We start from the raw sequence: 16,429 nt of genomic DNA, 5'->3' as shown, positions 1-16,429 counted from the left end.
AACAGGGAATAAGTCCTTAATGATGATGATCTCGCAATGAGAGACAGTCATTTTGTGGGCTGTGGTCCAGGTTTAATGTAAGGGGAAAAAAAATTTGAACATTTATATTATGCTATTTAAAAAAATCAGCTTGAATGTATAAGTAGATGCTAAAATTAAATAGCTGATTTGTTTTTAAACCATTTTTGTTTCTAATTCAGCATCAGCCTAATTCAGCTCCTCTCTTACCTATCGTTTAGTTTCTTCCACCCAAGATCTAGTCTTTTGACTCATTGCTCCCAGGGTAAATCCTTAAGTTTATGAATAAATACTTCTGTGCCTCACTGTTACTCTTTCTGATGTGAGGCTAATTGAACCTAAAGTTAGAACACAACATATGATAACAAAGCTTGCCCAGAGAAAGCTTTGTCTGTTTATTTTCCTGAACGAGTACCATTAGGTATTCATTACTCGGGGTTGTATCAGGGCTGATGCACGTCCTACCAAGTATGTAGAGGGATGAAGAAAGCTGCCTTAAGAAAGTGACTTATGAAGAAAAAAGAAATAATCTCATTTGTAAAACAAGTTGCTGGAAAATTAGAGGTAAAGAAGTCTGCATAAAATTATTATGAAAATTGTCTTTAGCCCATATGTGAAACATGAGAGGATCAAGTGCCTAACATTTTAACCTCAATTCAATTGACTTTGTTCATCAGCCACTCTTCACTGAAAGATTATTGATCATAATGTCCATGCTAGAAAATCAACTATATATTACATCAATATTTACTTCACAATTTTGCAAACTGTACTGTGGCTATGTATACCTTGATTTTAAGAATTACACACTGAAGATTTTAGCATAATAAAGGCACCTTACTCAAATGGTTAGGGATATGGAACGAACACACACACACACACACACACACACACACACACACACACACACACGAGGTCAGTAGGGGGGAGGGTAGAAAAAGCCCATATAGTAAAATGTTAAATCTGGGGAATGGGGAGGTGGGGGCACAATAAAGTGAGAATTTGATTTTCTTGTAACTTTTCTGTAAATCTGAAATTGTGTAAAAAAAAAACCCAAAACACCTATATTCCAGGGTAGCCACACTTGCATACTGGCTAGAGTGTCTGCCAAATTATTTCCCAGATGTTGACACTGCTTAGGTCTGATAGGAAAGTGCATGGCAAGATGGCTGTAGCAGGTAATCAACAGTAATGTCAACGCTTATGCTTCTCCAGGTTTGTAGTGAAGTCAACACTTATCTGTTAAGTACACTTTAATGATTAGTCACAGACTTTTACATATCACTTCCTTAATCTATACTTCCTCCAATCCCAGTAAGGACCCATTTTTAATTGCATCAATTACTGCAACTGCTATTCCAGGAAGGATGATGACCAAGACTTAAGATGTGATTTTAATCTTCTAGAAACGGATTTATCAACAGGAGGCCAAAGAAAAAGTAGATCTGAATCCTTGTCACTTACAGGAACTATCAGTTAATGCCAAGTTGAAAAACAGACTTTGCTGCAGCTAACACCTCCCATTCATATCAGTACTATGCATATTCCCTTCCCAGCCCAACTTTCTTTTAAAAGTCATCCTGCATATTTGGACATATAACTCAAGCTGTAATGTAACAACATCTTTGGAAAAGAGTTGTTCAACATTCTGTCAAAAAAAAAAAAAAAAAAAAAAAAGCAGTGCTCAATATATTTTTTCAAGTAAATACTGGCCCATATTCAAGGTAAAAATCTTAAAAGACTGTCTGTTGTATTGTCTTTCTTTATCCCTTGCTAAAGTAACACAGAAATTAACACAGTCTGAGTTAAATGCCCCATTTTCTTGCTTATATATGTATATACATTTTTAATAAGTTTTGATGGGGTGGATGGATGTGGGCAATGCATAGCATGCAACTAATTCCCCTGTCCACTGAGCTAATAGAGATGTGGTTTATTTAAAATTCAGAGTTGTGGTTCTGCTACTTGGGAATGGTTTTCTGAAACTCTGTAGGTGGATACTGGTAATGAAACAGAGAATTCAGAACGGCAGGGAGCATAAGGCCAAATAAGCTTTTATAGCAGTGTGTGTGTATGCACTAAAAATAATTATACATATGTAGTGGGAGGCTGGTTAACTTGAGCCCACAGAGGCACTTGGTTGTTCAGATAACTAATCACAATATGAAGTCCCCCGTGACAAAAATGTTTCCAAGGTTAAACTGTCTGATTTTTAATCATAAAGAAGTGAATTTATTGGCTAAAGTTCTCTCATGTTGTTGGTCTAAATGTAACAGCCAGCCTTTTTCATCAAGATTTTAACCACAAGAAAACTATCAACCTTCTGTGGCTCCTAAATTGAGATTTGCTTCAGAAAGAAAAGGAGTTCTCAATTATAATATAAAAGCTTAGAGAAGAGTTCAGGATGTAGAAATGTCTTTCTTTTTTTTTTTTCTCCTTGAAGTCAAGCTTGTGAAATCGCTGTAAGGATTACTTTCTACCAATACACACAATATTAAAATTTTACTTTTAAAACTAGGCCCAGAAATAAAACAGAACAAAAAAGAAGTTTGATTTTCCCACTTCTGATGTCCAGTTTTCTTAAGAAAGAGTTTTCTGGGCTTCCTGTCATTCATAGCCCTCACCCATTCAAATAGGGGCTGCTAATGGCTCTCCCCTCTTCCCTTGACCTCACTGACCTCTACTCTCCATCTGCTTGGCTTTGGGTCCTCATTACCAGTTTCCAATTCCATGTCTTTTTCTAACCAGACTATTGGAGTTGGGAGTTCTTTCTTACTTTCCTCCTTCAAGTTTCTCCTCCATCTCCTTTCATCATCAGGTACCTTCTGATCTTATCTCTACTACCTACTAAGCATTTATCAGGCACTATGTCAGGTGCTTTAAATGCATTATCTCATTTCCCTCACAACAACGCTACAGTTCAATCTGTCATTTTACAACGGAGAAAATGGAGGCTCACAGAGAGGTCCAACAGTTCTTCCTGTGGTTGGGAAACTGGAATGGGAACCCACATAGTCTGCCTCTAGAGCCCACCTCGTCAACCACCACATCCTACAAATACACCTTCAGTGGATCCCCCGTTTTCTGCCCTGCTTCTCACCCTGCTTAAGACTTTCTTTGCACACCAGTGGCTGTCACCCCTGCAATCACGAAGTTTCAGCCTCCACCCATTCCCATTAAAATGGCTAGAAATATGTTTAAAATCTTTTGTTGATTATGTTAAACACACACAATTATATTTATTATAGTGGGTTCAGTCTTCATTACCATTATTTTTGTGCCTTTATTTCAGTTGGGTCTGGGGAGGGTCAGAAGAAAAAGTGTTTAGCCCTCTTAAAATACAAGTTACCTGCAAAGTCAGGACTGTGATTTCTGATTTAGTCACCAGTGGAAGAAAAAAGGTTCTAGCTTCAAACAGAAAGTTGTGGTTCTCAGTAAATGTAGGGGATGAGATGTACCCAAGCTGTCTATACATTAAAAAAAGAAAACCTATTTATCTATATCTATATCTCTTTCCTCATGCCTCACGCTACTAGAGGCAACTAATGCTTCTGAGTTTTTGCATCTAAAAAATCTTCTTTGTGTATCTCTTCTATTTCCCTGTAATATTTTCTATTCTTTTTCCTTCCTGTGTACCTTTCCTTTGTATCTTTTTTTAAAAGTTTTAATTTTAATTCCACTTCATGAACATACAGTCTTACATTAGTGTCAAGTGTACAATACAGTAATTCAAACAGTTTCAGAACATCACCTGCTCATCACAAGTGCCTTCCTTAATCCCCATCACCTGTTTCCCCCATCTTCCCACCCGCATCCCCTTTGGTAACCATCAGTTTGTTCTCTATAGTTAAGAGTCTGTTTTTTATTTGTCTTTGTCTCTCTCTCTCCCTTCTCTTTATGTAATTTTTTTTCCTTTGGTTGTTCATTTTGTTTCTTAAACTCTGCATAGGAGTGAAATCATATGGTATGTGACTTTCTCTGATGTGTTGTGTTTTGCATTATACTCTCTAGCCCGATCCATGTCGTTTGTTGCAAATGGCAAGATTTCACTCTTTTTTATGGCTGAGTAATATTCCATTGTATACATATACCACATCTTTTTTATCCACTCATCACCTGGGCTGGACACCTGGGCTGCTTCCATAATTTGGCTATTGTAAATAATGTTGCAATAAACATAAGGGTATATGTATCCCTTTGAGTTAGCCTTCTTGTATTCTCTGGGTAAATACTGGGTAGTGTGATTGTTGGATCATCCCTTCCTTTGTAGCTTACCAAGGGCAAAATATTTCCCTACCTTAACCACCTCCATGTTAAGAAATGCCTAACTCCATTCCTTCTCCAACCACCACTACTTACTGGTTTTTAATGTCTCACCTAACTCCTTAACTGAACGCCTTCTGTCTGCTGCCCCTATTTCCTTGTTATCAAGAACCTCTTTAATGACTGCTCATCAGACTTTGGTTTCCCACCATGACACACTAACTTCTTTTATGTTTCCCAATGATATTCTGATAGCCACAGGCAACAATTTCCTGAGTCCTCATATCTCCTGGCCCCTATTCTCTTACATCTTTCAAGATCCTGTGTTTGGCTTGCTCCTTTCTTTAGCTTCCTTAACTCACTGGTTTCTTCTTCCCTTTCCCAGCCCCCCAAGTACAGTCCTTAGCAGCCCCTCATTCTTCTATAAGTCACTCTCTTACCCACTTTCACACTCTTAATCATTGCTTCTAGATCAATGATTTCCAAACTAGGCCTATATTTATAATTTTCTATAGGACTATCCACAATAACCTAAAATTTAGCTCATCAGAAACTGAAAATAGTTTCAACCAGTTTTTCCTCTCACTCTTTCCCTGACATCAACCATTATCTTTCTTCCCTCAGATCCCCAATTTTTCAACTCTGCATTCTTTCTTGAGCCAACTCTAATCAGCCATTAAATCCTATTATTATTTTAAAACATTTTTCTCAAATTTATCTCTCTTCCTTTATCCACTGACCACTACCCACAAAACACCTTGAAAAAATGGGATAAGGAGGAATTGGTAAGTCAAATTATTACTTTATACACAAAAGGAAAAACCTATCCACATTAGCCCAGTGGCAAGACACTTTATAGACTGTAACATTAATTTAGTTTATCTGGTTTGTAATATTATCATATATCCACATTCTTAAAAATGAGCCAAACGTATGCATAACTTAAGGCATCAAAGAGCTCCACAGAAAAACCACAATTTTTCCAACAGCAGGAAGTCTCCTGACAAGTTAGTTTTCAAGGTAATACATAAAGAGATGTATTCATTTAAAGGCACAAATGGCAACTGAACTACCAGAATGCCCATAAACTCCTGGATCAAACTGGTAAGCCCTTTTCAAAGCATTCCTCTGTAGCTATGCTACACATTTCTCCTATCCCAAAGGTCTAATTACTGTGATTTAGTGAAGTTGAGTGATCAGAGCTGAACAGAATAGAGGTGTATCTCAATTTTCCCAAGTGTTAGGTGCTTATCTGCTACTCAAAAGCATTGCCAAGTCATACCTGCTGTCTTCCATTCACTGGAAAGCAAAGTCCTATTGCTAGACTTTGCCTCCACCTTCCAGTGTCCCCTTATCACTCCTACTGGCTCTAAGGAACTAAATTTTAAGCATTTAAAATTTAAATTTTAAATTTAAAAGGAAGATAATCCTTTTAAAAGATACATTAGTATTATATTTGTTTGTAATAATGAACATAATTAATCCTCCCTGTGCTCACTTTAGAAAATAAACATTAGTTATATTTCTTGCTCTCTAAAAATGGAATTAGTTGTGTTTGTTTCTGGACTTATTTATAGTCCAGACCATTCTGGTCTCTTTATAGCATAAGCTGCCAGGGGCAAGATGCACGCCTATCACTTCTTTTGCATGTTCCTACAGAATTTACTACTGGACTGTCATAGTGGTCTTTTAATAATGTACTGGACTGGCTGAGTGACTACAGTATCTCTCAGCTGGTCCTATATTACACATAAGCAACCACTTCTGAAGGTGTGATCTATAACCATGACAGCAGGCAATACAATAAGATTATAGCTTTAATCGGCCATGATTATGAAATATTTCTTAAGATTCATAAGGGGGGGGTGCCTTAGAAGCAGACACAGGTGTGAGGAATACATGCCAGCCCACCTGCTGACAGAACAGGCAATGAGACTGTCTCTTCAGACAGATGAGCAAGAAGGAAAACGGATAACACAACTTGTCTTGGAAGCAAGCAGCACGATGAGGCAGTAAAAACCCATCAGCATACATCACCCTATCATGGCTAGTGTCATTCCCAGCCTCTATTAGCCCTCGCTGCATCAGCGCAAGTCCCAGACACTTTATCCTGTTTATAATTGCTGATGAGCAGTAATAAGGCCTCCATGCCTCAGCTCCGTCCGTTCCACTTCGGTACCCACCTATTAGGTAATAACTTTTATTTACAGCCTTGCTTGATGCGCTGTTCTATTAGTACAGCCAGGAACTGAGCGGGGCAAAAAAAAGAGTCTCCTTAATGGGCAGTATCATCGCAAGGCTTGGATGATTTATAATGCAGCTTTGTGGCTGTTCTATCACGCTCCTCTGGTAAGACTGCTCCAGGAAAGCTATGTTTCTAACGTGCTATCCTCTAAAAGGTACACATGTGCTATGGAGCAGCACCTGAAAGGCATCCCCAGATACATCCCCGCTGCCCTCCACCAAAATCCAAAAGTTTCAAAGGAGGAGAGGGGTATTAAATTCCCTTGATATCCTTTTTAAATAGTGTTGGCTCAGGCATTTTGCCCCAGTGGAGCAATAGAACAGCTAATTAATGGAAGTTCAAGGCTTTTCTCCTTGGTAAGAGTGCAAGCTATGATAAAATAAATGACCATAAATGCAAACACGCGCGCACACACACACACACACACACACACACACACACAGAACAGCTTTCACTGCATTCAAATAAATAAGCAAACTGAATTTACACAAAGCATGTGGACCACTAGTAACTAGTAGCTCAACACCAAAGCCAATGCTTCTCATACACACACATCCAAAATAGCAGCAAGCCTCATCACACTTCCTTTTCCTTTTAATACTGGAGTGTATTTTTATCCATTAAATGCAAAATTGCCTCTTGACAAGACTGGCACCCTGGCTTGATATTCACTTTTATCAGCTTTTGTTCAGAGGAGAAGCTACCACTTCTTATGAGCAAAATTCAAACAAGTACTCTGAAACAAACCTTTGGCTTCAAGTCCAGCAAACTTAGACATTATTATGTGTCTAGCTGGCCTATAATGCAACCACAGTGATTAGTGGCAATGGGTCCAAACTCTCATTTACAAGTACAGGTAACCTGTAATTTTCCTCTCCCTAAACTTTTCTGAAATCTATACATTGTGTGAGGTGCTTTTAAAATCACCTATTATTCACATATTGAGTATCAAATCATCTATTTATACAGTGTCTTGCTACCTCATTCTGTTTCTTAATATAAGCAACAACTCAGGAAGATGAAAGTCTGTACAGAAAATAAAAACCAACACAAGAAAAAGCATTTAGCAGGTTATTTCCCTACCCAGTTTTCCACGTACTTGTCAAAAAACATGGAGTATCAGTAAATAGCCACTAAAACATACTAAGATAACCTGTGGCTTGTTTTCTACAATAAAACACAGGAAGACAGACCTTTTAGAGAAATGTTGCAATCCTACCAAATATGCAGTATTCATCTTGTCCCCTACCCCAGGAATCAAATGAACTCTTTTAGGACCCAAGATGATGAGTGCACAAGGTAAAACATTTTTTTAATCCTTTTTTTCTTTGCAATGACAGATTTACTGTTTTGATCTTTCTTCAATGGTTACATTAAATGCTAATAAAAAATGAAAGGTTTATATCTTCCCTAATAGTCTCCTGATGGGAACTTGCATATTACATAAGTAGGTCAAATTTCTAATTTTCTGTCTCAAATGCTGATACTGCAGACCTGAGGGAAAAGCTATACCTGAAGGACCCAGGAGAAAAAGAATGAAAAAGAGAACTGAATTACACTTGAACTCATGCCCAAAGCCACCTCTCTTTAAAGCTCCACAGCATCCTTTCCAGAAGTGCCACAGACAGTATGTAATACTGACCAATACAGCTGGTTGAAATGTTTCCATGAATACTGACTCCACCAGGAGGTAAAACATACAACTGTAGGTATTTCTCAGATTTACAGAGCCACCTCTGATTTAACACTACCACCCTTTAGCTTCTGAATCAATTTAAAATATCTTATATAAACCTAACAACAATGAAACATTTCCCTTTAACTGGCTTCTGAACACTAATGTGGAAAGTGTTCGGCACATCAATCTTCTCTTAACTCCCAGGTGAAAGGGGGTTTCTCCTCTTGTCTTTTTTTTTTTTTTTTTTAATTCTCTTGTCTTTGTAAGAACAGACAATAATATCACAAGCAGATTGAGAGAAGTGAGTCAAGAAAACGTTCTGGGGGAGAATAGGGAAACAATGAACAATACAAGGGTATCTAGTTCATGTCACTATTCATCACACTGAAAGGAAAACAGGTAACCTAAAAGGATAAACATGGGTTTTCGAGGGGGGGGTGGGTGGGAATGGAAAAGGAAAGAAAAAAGAAAAAAAAGTTTTAAAAGAAAAGAAAGCATGCAAGGGCTATACAGTTAAACAGAAATAACATGCTTCTTGTAATAGAGTGGAATTGATGATACTTTCTGCAAAAACTTGCCTTGATGTTTAATGGGACAGTTTCTAGTCCCATCTGCTTTCATCTCAGGCAATACTGTAACTCCCTTATGGCCCCACAAATGGTTATTTTACTTGCTATTCTACTAATTATAATCACATTTTTAACATACACACAGCATTTAAAAACCATCATTTTTCAAGTCTATCAGAGAGAATATTATTTACTCAACATACTTGCTAGAAGAAGAGTAAAACTGAATATAGAATATATTGAATATAGATACGGTAAACCAAAAGGCTGTTGGCAGTACCATTAAGTTTGAAAGTTGCCTATGACTTTTTCCCTATTTTAACTTCCAAAATAAAGAAGCTATAAAATGAAAAAACAAAATCAAGGCACATAAGAGTGGTGAATTAGGTAAGGAGCAATTTCCTTTTTTTCATACACTAAAAAGTCTACCCCTTATATTCAACCTAGCACAGAGTGAAGAGTTGGTTACTGCCTCACCTGGAAGGATCAGGGTCCTTGAGTTAGTTACGGTTCAAGGGTCCTCGTGGAGACAGACCATTTCTCCACAAAAATTCCAGGCAAGACATGGTTCTGTCAATTACAGCTTAAAATTTAAAGTTCATCAATAGCAAGCTCCAATAAATGAAACACAAAACAACATATTTCTTTTGCTGTAACTCTCTGTAAAAAAAAGAAAAAGCTACAGGTCTTAAGAAATCCTACAAAAAGGCAACAAACTTCCCTCCTGTCCCACAAGGCACTTTAACCATAAAAATATGACCACATAAAATATTCACCTAAATATCCAAATACCTTCCAAATAAAACTATCTAGATCACAGCTTAGATTACAACATTTTGGCTTAAGATAGAACTTGATAGAAAAGATGAAGGACAAAAGGGAATCTTCCGGTAGTCTGTTACCAAGGAAAATGAACTATTTCTTTCATAATATACTCATTCTTGGCAAGAATGTTGTGAGAATTAACAAGGGAACATGTGCAAACCATTCTGAGCTCTTGGAAGAAAGTAAGTTCTCTCTAGTAATCTGAAAGTATGAAATGCTTTAACTCTCACATTCTAACCAAAAGCAACCTGGGACTTGGCAGCATTTTTCAACTCTTTGCTGACTGTTGATATCACAAAGCCACACGCACCTTCACTTCATTTTTCTCTGCTTGAAAACCACAATGATCACTGTGTGTGTGTGTGTGTGTGTGTGTGTGTGTGTGTGTGTGTGTTTTCCATCCAAAGATTACAAAGAGTCTAAATGTTAATAGTTCTACGTGGCTAAAAGCCAGCATCTAACAAAAAGCCATTTCTCAGCAAGCTCACAAATACAAACTGATCTTTCATTTGCCACTACTGTTCCTTTTTGTAATCTGCTTCTGAGACTCACAATCCTCACAAAGCAATTTCTAAAAGAGTTCCCCCTCTCATTTTGATGGTTGCAGAACAACCACTCTACACCACTGTCCACCTCTCTAAATTACAATACCCACTGATCAAGAAGTAGTCACCTGAAATGTAAATAGAGACATAATCAACCATTCCACATATTAAAATCATATAACAACATGTCTGATGCTAATCTTCATATCTAATTTTCAAAGTACTAAAAAGAAATGACATATTTACTGAAGAGGTCACTAACCTTTTCTGAGTGTAAACACCTATCTAAGACATTTAGCTATGTACCTATATATATGTATGTATATAGCTATGTGTATATATATATACATATATACATATACACACACATATATACATACACACACACACACACACACACACACACACACACACACACACACATTTCTCAGGGCACCTGGGTGGCTCAGTCTGGTTAAGCATCCGACTTTGGCTCAGGTCATGATCTTGTGGTTCCTGAGTTTGAGACCCACACTGGGCTCTGTGCTGACAGCTCAGAGCCTGGAGCCTGCTTCAGATTCTGTCTCCCCCTCTCTCTGCCCCTTCCCCACTCATGCTCTGTCTCTCTCTCTCTCTCTCAAAAATAAATAAACATTAAAAAAATAAAATATATATTTCTATGTGTATTTGCTTGCTTTAAAGCATGTGCATGGACTAATATATAATCATGAAATCAATCTGCAAAATAGAAATTTTAAAAGCCTGACATAAAGAGCTTTTACTATTTTCTCCCTATACTTGATAGGCTTTATATATTGTATGCCCTTCTTCAGGGACCACCGACTTAAAGAACCACTTTATTCTAGACTAAGTTACGTATTCTTTTTCTAATTTCACGTCATTATTACGCTAGAGGATGCTTTAGGACCAAATCTGTATGGATAGATTAGCTGGGAAGAGTTGGTATAGTCAGAAGGTCTCACTCTACAGCTCCTAAGAAATAACATGTGGCTGTAAGATAATCTTTTATTGATCATCTATGCCTGAAGCCTGTGTTCTGAGAGACCGTTAGAAGAGCTACTGTTACGGTACCCACTGTGGCAGAAGCACTACAGGGCATGTGTTAGAGGCATGAGTCCTATTCTTGAAGAACTTAGACATAAAGAATACAAGACACTGCAGCAACATAACAATAAGTAATTGGTGGTGATTCATAGGAAAAATGCCCAGAATCCCCACGATGAGCAACCTGCTGATTTCAGAACAGCAAGATGGAAACAAAGACAGTCAACCTGTGATTCCCAAAGCAAATCATTTAATTTACCTCTGAAAATCAGGAAGTTCTGCCCTCTAGAGTCAAGCCATTGTGTAAGGCTGAAGTCATCCACCTAGCTCAAGGAGCCTGAGGGGGCACAGATAGGTTTCTTGAAAAGAAGTGCAGCAGGCTGAACCTGACGGCCTATAATGTCCAAGCTAAGAAATCTCAACTTTCTTTCAGACTTTTTGGAGACGACTTGGCATGTTGCATTAATGTCCTTCCAAGACAGAAATTCTCAATCTCTTTTTAGTTAAGAGGTAGGTGTCCCCCCAAAATGAGGCCTGGAAATGTATGACTGAGAGCTCAATGCCTCCCTTATCATTTCATTTGTGGAGACCTAAAAATATTACCCTCCTCAGTTCCTAACATAGTACTGACATACAACAACATAATGTGAACAGAATGTGATCAACATAAAATCAATTAATGAAAGTAGATATGGCAATACATTCTGGTAAATTATAATCTACTCCTTTCTGCCTAAACTACCTATTAATGTAATATCAATACCATGTGTATACAGTTGGCAATCATATACATATAATCTTTAGTGACAGCACCTACCCTTATTGAAGACCTATTATGTGAGCTTTATGCATAGTATTTCTCACATCAAACCTACGAGACAGATTCATTATCCATTTTACAGATGAAGAACAAATTTTGAGAGGTTAACTTATTTACTCAGAATCACATTTTGTAAATGGTCAGGCTAGGATCTGACACCTGATTTGCTTCTAGAACTCACACTTTTATTATTATTTTTTTAAGTAGCCTTCACACCCTGATCTCATGACCCTGAGATCAAGACCCGAGTTGAGATCAAGATTCAGACACTTAATTGACTCACCCAGGCACCCTGTAGAACTTACATTTTCAAACTACTTCACAATATGCTATGTTTCAAAATCTTGTGTTTCTCTATCTCCATAATTCATCAATGATATGCTTTTCCACAGTCTGGCTGGGAGTATAAGTAATTACAATAAAATGCAATACCCAGTGATGTTATATTGCAGAAAACAACAATGGCTTTAGCATCTCAAAGATCTGTGTTCAACAAAGTGGCAGTGAACAGGGGGAGGTGGGTGGGGCAATGAGTGAAAACAGGTGGTGGGAATTAGAGTACACCTAGCATGGTGGGCACTGAGTGATGTACACATTTGCTGAGTCACTATATTGTAAATCTGAAACTAAAATAATACTGTATGTCAACTATACTGGAATTAAATTTTAAAACTTAATAAAAAAAAAGATCCATGTTCAAGTCCTGACTCTTACTAGTAATATTACCACCCCAGGAAATATACTTAACTTTCTGAGTGCCCATTTATGTCATCTATAAAGGAGGAGTAATTATCTTCCAGAACTGTTCTGAAGATGAAATGAGTATGTATGTAAAACATATTGAATGGTACCTGGTAATGTAGTAAGCATGCAATAAACACTGTTATTATGTTTGGATATATGAAGCAGAACAGAGGAAACAGATATGCCTAGAAAATGAAGCACACAAGTACATGATATTCAGGAAGGGTTCCTGCTAGTTTCAGTGTCTAAGCTGAGCATGAGCCTCCTTCCTAAGTCTCTGAGGATGACTCAAGGTACTTGAGGCCCATTCCCTGACTACCTCAACATGTTAGTAGTGCCAATGGTAAAGTCTGCCCTGAGATCAAAGACTGAAAGGAAAGAAGAAAGACTAAAGTGTAGTGTGCATGTGAAGTGCTGAGATGAAAGGGCTCTGAGTGTTTCCAAGCTTCTGGCTGAAGTGGGTAGGAAGCTGGCTCTCTGACTTCTTACTGGCTGGTCGGGATGGCCTGTCTTACCCCATGACACAGCTCACTTCTATCTTAACCACGAACTACTGAGGGGAGCTTGGGTGCTGGGCACAGAAAGGATGAGAGCATGCCAGGACTATCTCACACCTTGCCTCAATACTAGGAGAGTAAATTTAAGTTCCTCAGAGTTCAATGCCTGGATCTTACTCTAAAACTGTGCAAGGACAGGCCTATTTCAGGTTTAACATCAAAACTATGAGCATTTAAAGGGACTGAGGTTTCAGTTTAACTTTGTACACAGAAATAGTTTGTGCTATTTCTACTGGGGAAAAAGACTTTGTGACCTTTAGAAAAACAATATAATTACTTTGACTCCTCCAAATATAATCTTTAAGTTATTTTAAATAGTAGGCAGCATTAGAAAAGGCAAATATTGTTTAAAGTAAATGAAGCTACAGACTAAGGGAGTGATGGACATTACGACTGCTCTTTAGAAAGTTGTAAGATTCATGACTTCATGTCTAATAAAAATGTCACAGATGCACAAAGATGTTTTTGGGATTCAATGCATCTAAAAAGAATGACTTCAGCATACCTCTGGCTTTAAGACAAATGGAAAAAAATTTTCTGAAACTATTAGGATACTACAATTATCAAGTTAAAACGTTGATTATCTGCACCACAACTTCTTTCACCTTCCACCTCCATCTAAACAATGTTTTTTTTTTTCAGTAGGTCCAAGACAGACAAATTAGACACATGCCAGAAACTAGGCAATTACTTGTATTTTCTGTATGTTTCATGTCTTAATAGTATTCTTCAGATATTAGGAAGTAGGTAAATTTTCATGTCCACCCTTCTTGGTTCTAGCTGCCAGCATTAACTCATTCTGACCTCTAAGGGCACCACTGTGACCCCCTGTTCACTCCACTGCCACTCCCAGAACTTAGCACATAATAAATACATCACCTTCACAACTGATGTAAGAAATTAGAGAATGCCCTGGCAAAGACACCATGTTTAAACCAGTAACTAATTTCTGTGAAGAATCCAGATAAGAATGAATCAGATAAGAATGATGTACGTACCTGTACCACAGGATCTTTTGGTTGGTGTGATTAACGAGACATGAGCTGTGTCTGTGCATGGCCCACCTAGAAACAGAAAGGCAGGCACATCAGTCAGGACATATCTTCTACATGCCCAAAGTTGCTATCCTGGATAAAGAGAAACCTAAAAAGGCAGGGATCAACCTGCAAATATGCATGAAGAGGGGCAGTAGGAAAGATGGTGGTGGTAGCAGAAGGCTAATTTCTAAGGACCTAATTTTAGCTCAGCAGTTTAGACTACAGGTCCATAGTCTTTCTAAATTACAACATGCTTTTCATAAAAAATTATTGAGTTCCATAATGTTCAGAAGTTAAGGATATAATTTTAACTAGAATTCTGATGCAGGTGAGAGAAAATTACCCAAAAGTTTGGGAAGATGAGTTTTTCCACAAAGCAATAAGCAGGAGCACTCCCTCTTAAGTTGATCTCGGCAGTCACCCTACCTTTAAATTTATTGTATTTAATAAGTGGGCAATAAATTGCCCATAGCCTTAAAGAGGGAGAACACCCAAAGGAACAAAACACTGCTTTACAGAAGAAATAAGGATCATTTTAATATATAAGGAGAGCATTACTGAACAAGGAAGAATATCTAGTTTAATTATAAGACTATGATAGAAAGAGGGGCTTTTATGGAATCTTGTGAGCCCAGAGATCTAGTAGATAGACATAATTCAAGAGTATGCAAGAGATATAGTCAGTTTATATACTGGGTGAAGGCTTGAAAAGCAGTAATTTCATTCTGCACAATCAGGACCATCAATAAATTCTTAAGTTGATATTGATATATATACACCAACACTCCCATACTGGAGACCACACCCTACCTTCTGAAAAAGGAAGTTACTGTATAAACATGAATACTAGTGGTTCTTTCTTGACATACCCTAGGAAGGGCAGTGGTGGTGATCATAAAGGAGTAAAACAGGCAAATGTTACACTATTCTGAAAAGGTTCCTCAGGTGATGATGACTAGCAAAGGGATACATGGTTTCTTGGCATAGCTGTAAGCCAATAATGACAAGACTTCCTATCACTGAAGTTACCCGCTGAAAAGGAAGGAAAGGTGAAAGAGCTCTGAGGTGAATGAGTTCATGCCACCAACATCCATAGGTTTAGGGACCTGGAGATCCCACGTAAGAAGTTCATCATTAGTTCCACCCTTTCCTACCCCAACGCCATAAGAGCAGCAAACCTTACCGGGTGTAAGACAACACAGAGGGGAAACAGAAGGGAGGAAAAACCAAGCAGGTGTATTGTTAATGTCAAACAGGTCTTAGTAAGTCCTACTATTTGTCACCACATGGGTTAGTCTCATGCTCAAGGGGTTTATACTCTTGTTAGGAAGACAAAATTTGTGTAAAGAAAAAACAATACATGACAGCAAAAAAGAGCTGAATGGGAAATGATCAAGTACCAAACACTATGGAACAAATAATAAATGCTAAATGTAATCAGGAAGAATGATATCTATCACTGGCCAGCATCACCTGGAAATACATCTCAAGAATTTGAAAATGAAGGACTGAAAATTAGAAAGGCCAAAAAAGCAAGACATTTCAGTTAAAATTTTTTCTACAAACATCACAAACTAGAGAAAGCTCAACATGCTAAAATTCCAGAGTCCAAATGGGCAACTGTGACATGACAAATAGGCAACATGAAGAGAAAACGGGCTGCCGGAAAACGGATACAGATCCCACATCCATAAGAACCCTCTTGACACTGGCTTCTATAGTCCCATAAATAAGTTAGCTTTTTCCTCCACGTGAGGTTTTTGATTTTAGTTTTGTTTTTTGTTGTTGTTGTTAATCGAAGCATTTTGATTTCTGGGAAATGATAGGCTGTTACAGAAGACTCCATTTAAAGTCCTGCAGCTACTCCCTACTTGCTCAGTAATCCTGGGTAAGTTTAATAAAAAACATGGACATCATAAATTGCCCATAAGCCACAGTGTTGATGAGATCATCTGTACAAAAAGACTTCATAAACTATATAAAGCTTTATATTATGTATCATCACTTTCTCTTCCACCAGATTTTATGCTCCCAAGAGCCAAGACCTACTTTGTCATCTACTCTTGGGTCATGACAATGTCAAC

The 16,429-nt window shown here is 37.8% G+C and overlaps 1 protein-coding gene across 2 annotated transcripts in view; it reads right to left on the bottom strand.

Annotated features, from left to right (window-relative positions):
- Nucleotides 1–16,429, bottom strand: part of ZFAND3 (zinc finger AN1-type containing 3) — a 318,826-nt gene that overhangs the window by 40,692 nt on the left and 261,705 nt on the right. The window contains exon 4 of one of the 2 annotated variants that reach the window (XM_042986251.1): nt 14,307–14,372. The exons of the other annotated variant lie outside the window; for it this stretch is intronic. Within the exon in view, the coding sequence (XP_042842185.1) occupies nt 14,307–14,372 (66 nt within the window). The remainder of the gene's footprint in view (nt 1–14,306; nt 14,373–16,429) is intronic. 2 annotated transcript variants of the gene reach the window in all.

This window comes from Panthera tigris, chromosome B2 (assembly GCF_018350195.1).
Source record: "Panthera tigris isolate Pti1 chromosome B2, P.tigris_Pti1_mat1.1, whole genome shotgun sequence".
Taxonomy (NCBI): Eukaryota; Metazoa; Chordata; class Mammalia; order Carnivora; family Felidae; genus Panthera; species Panthera tigris.
Note: the sequence above shows the minus strand (reverse complement) of the source record. Positions and strands in the feature narration are given on the sequence as shown.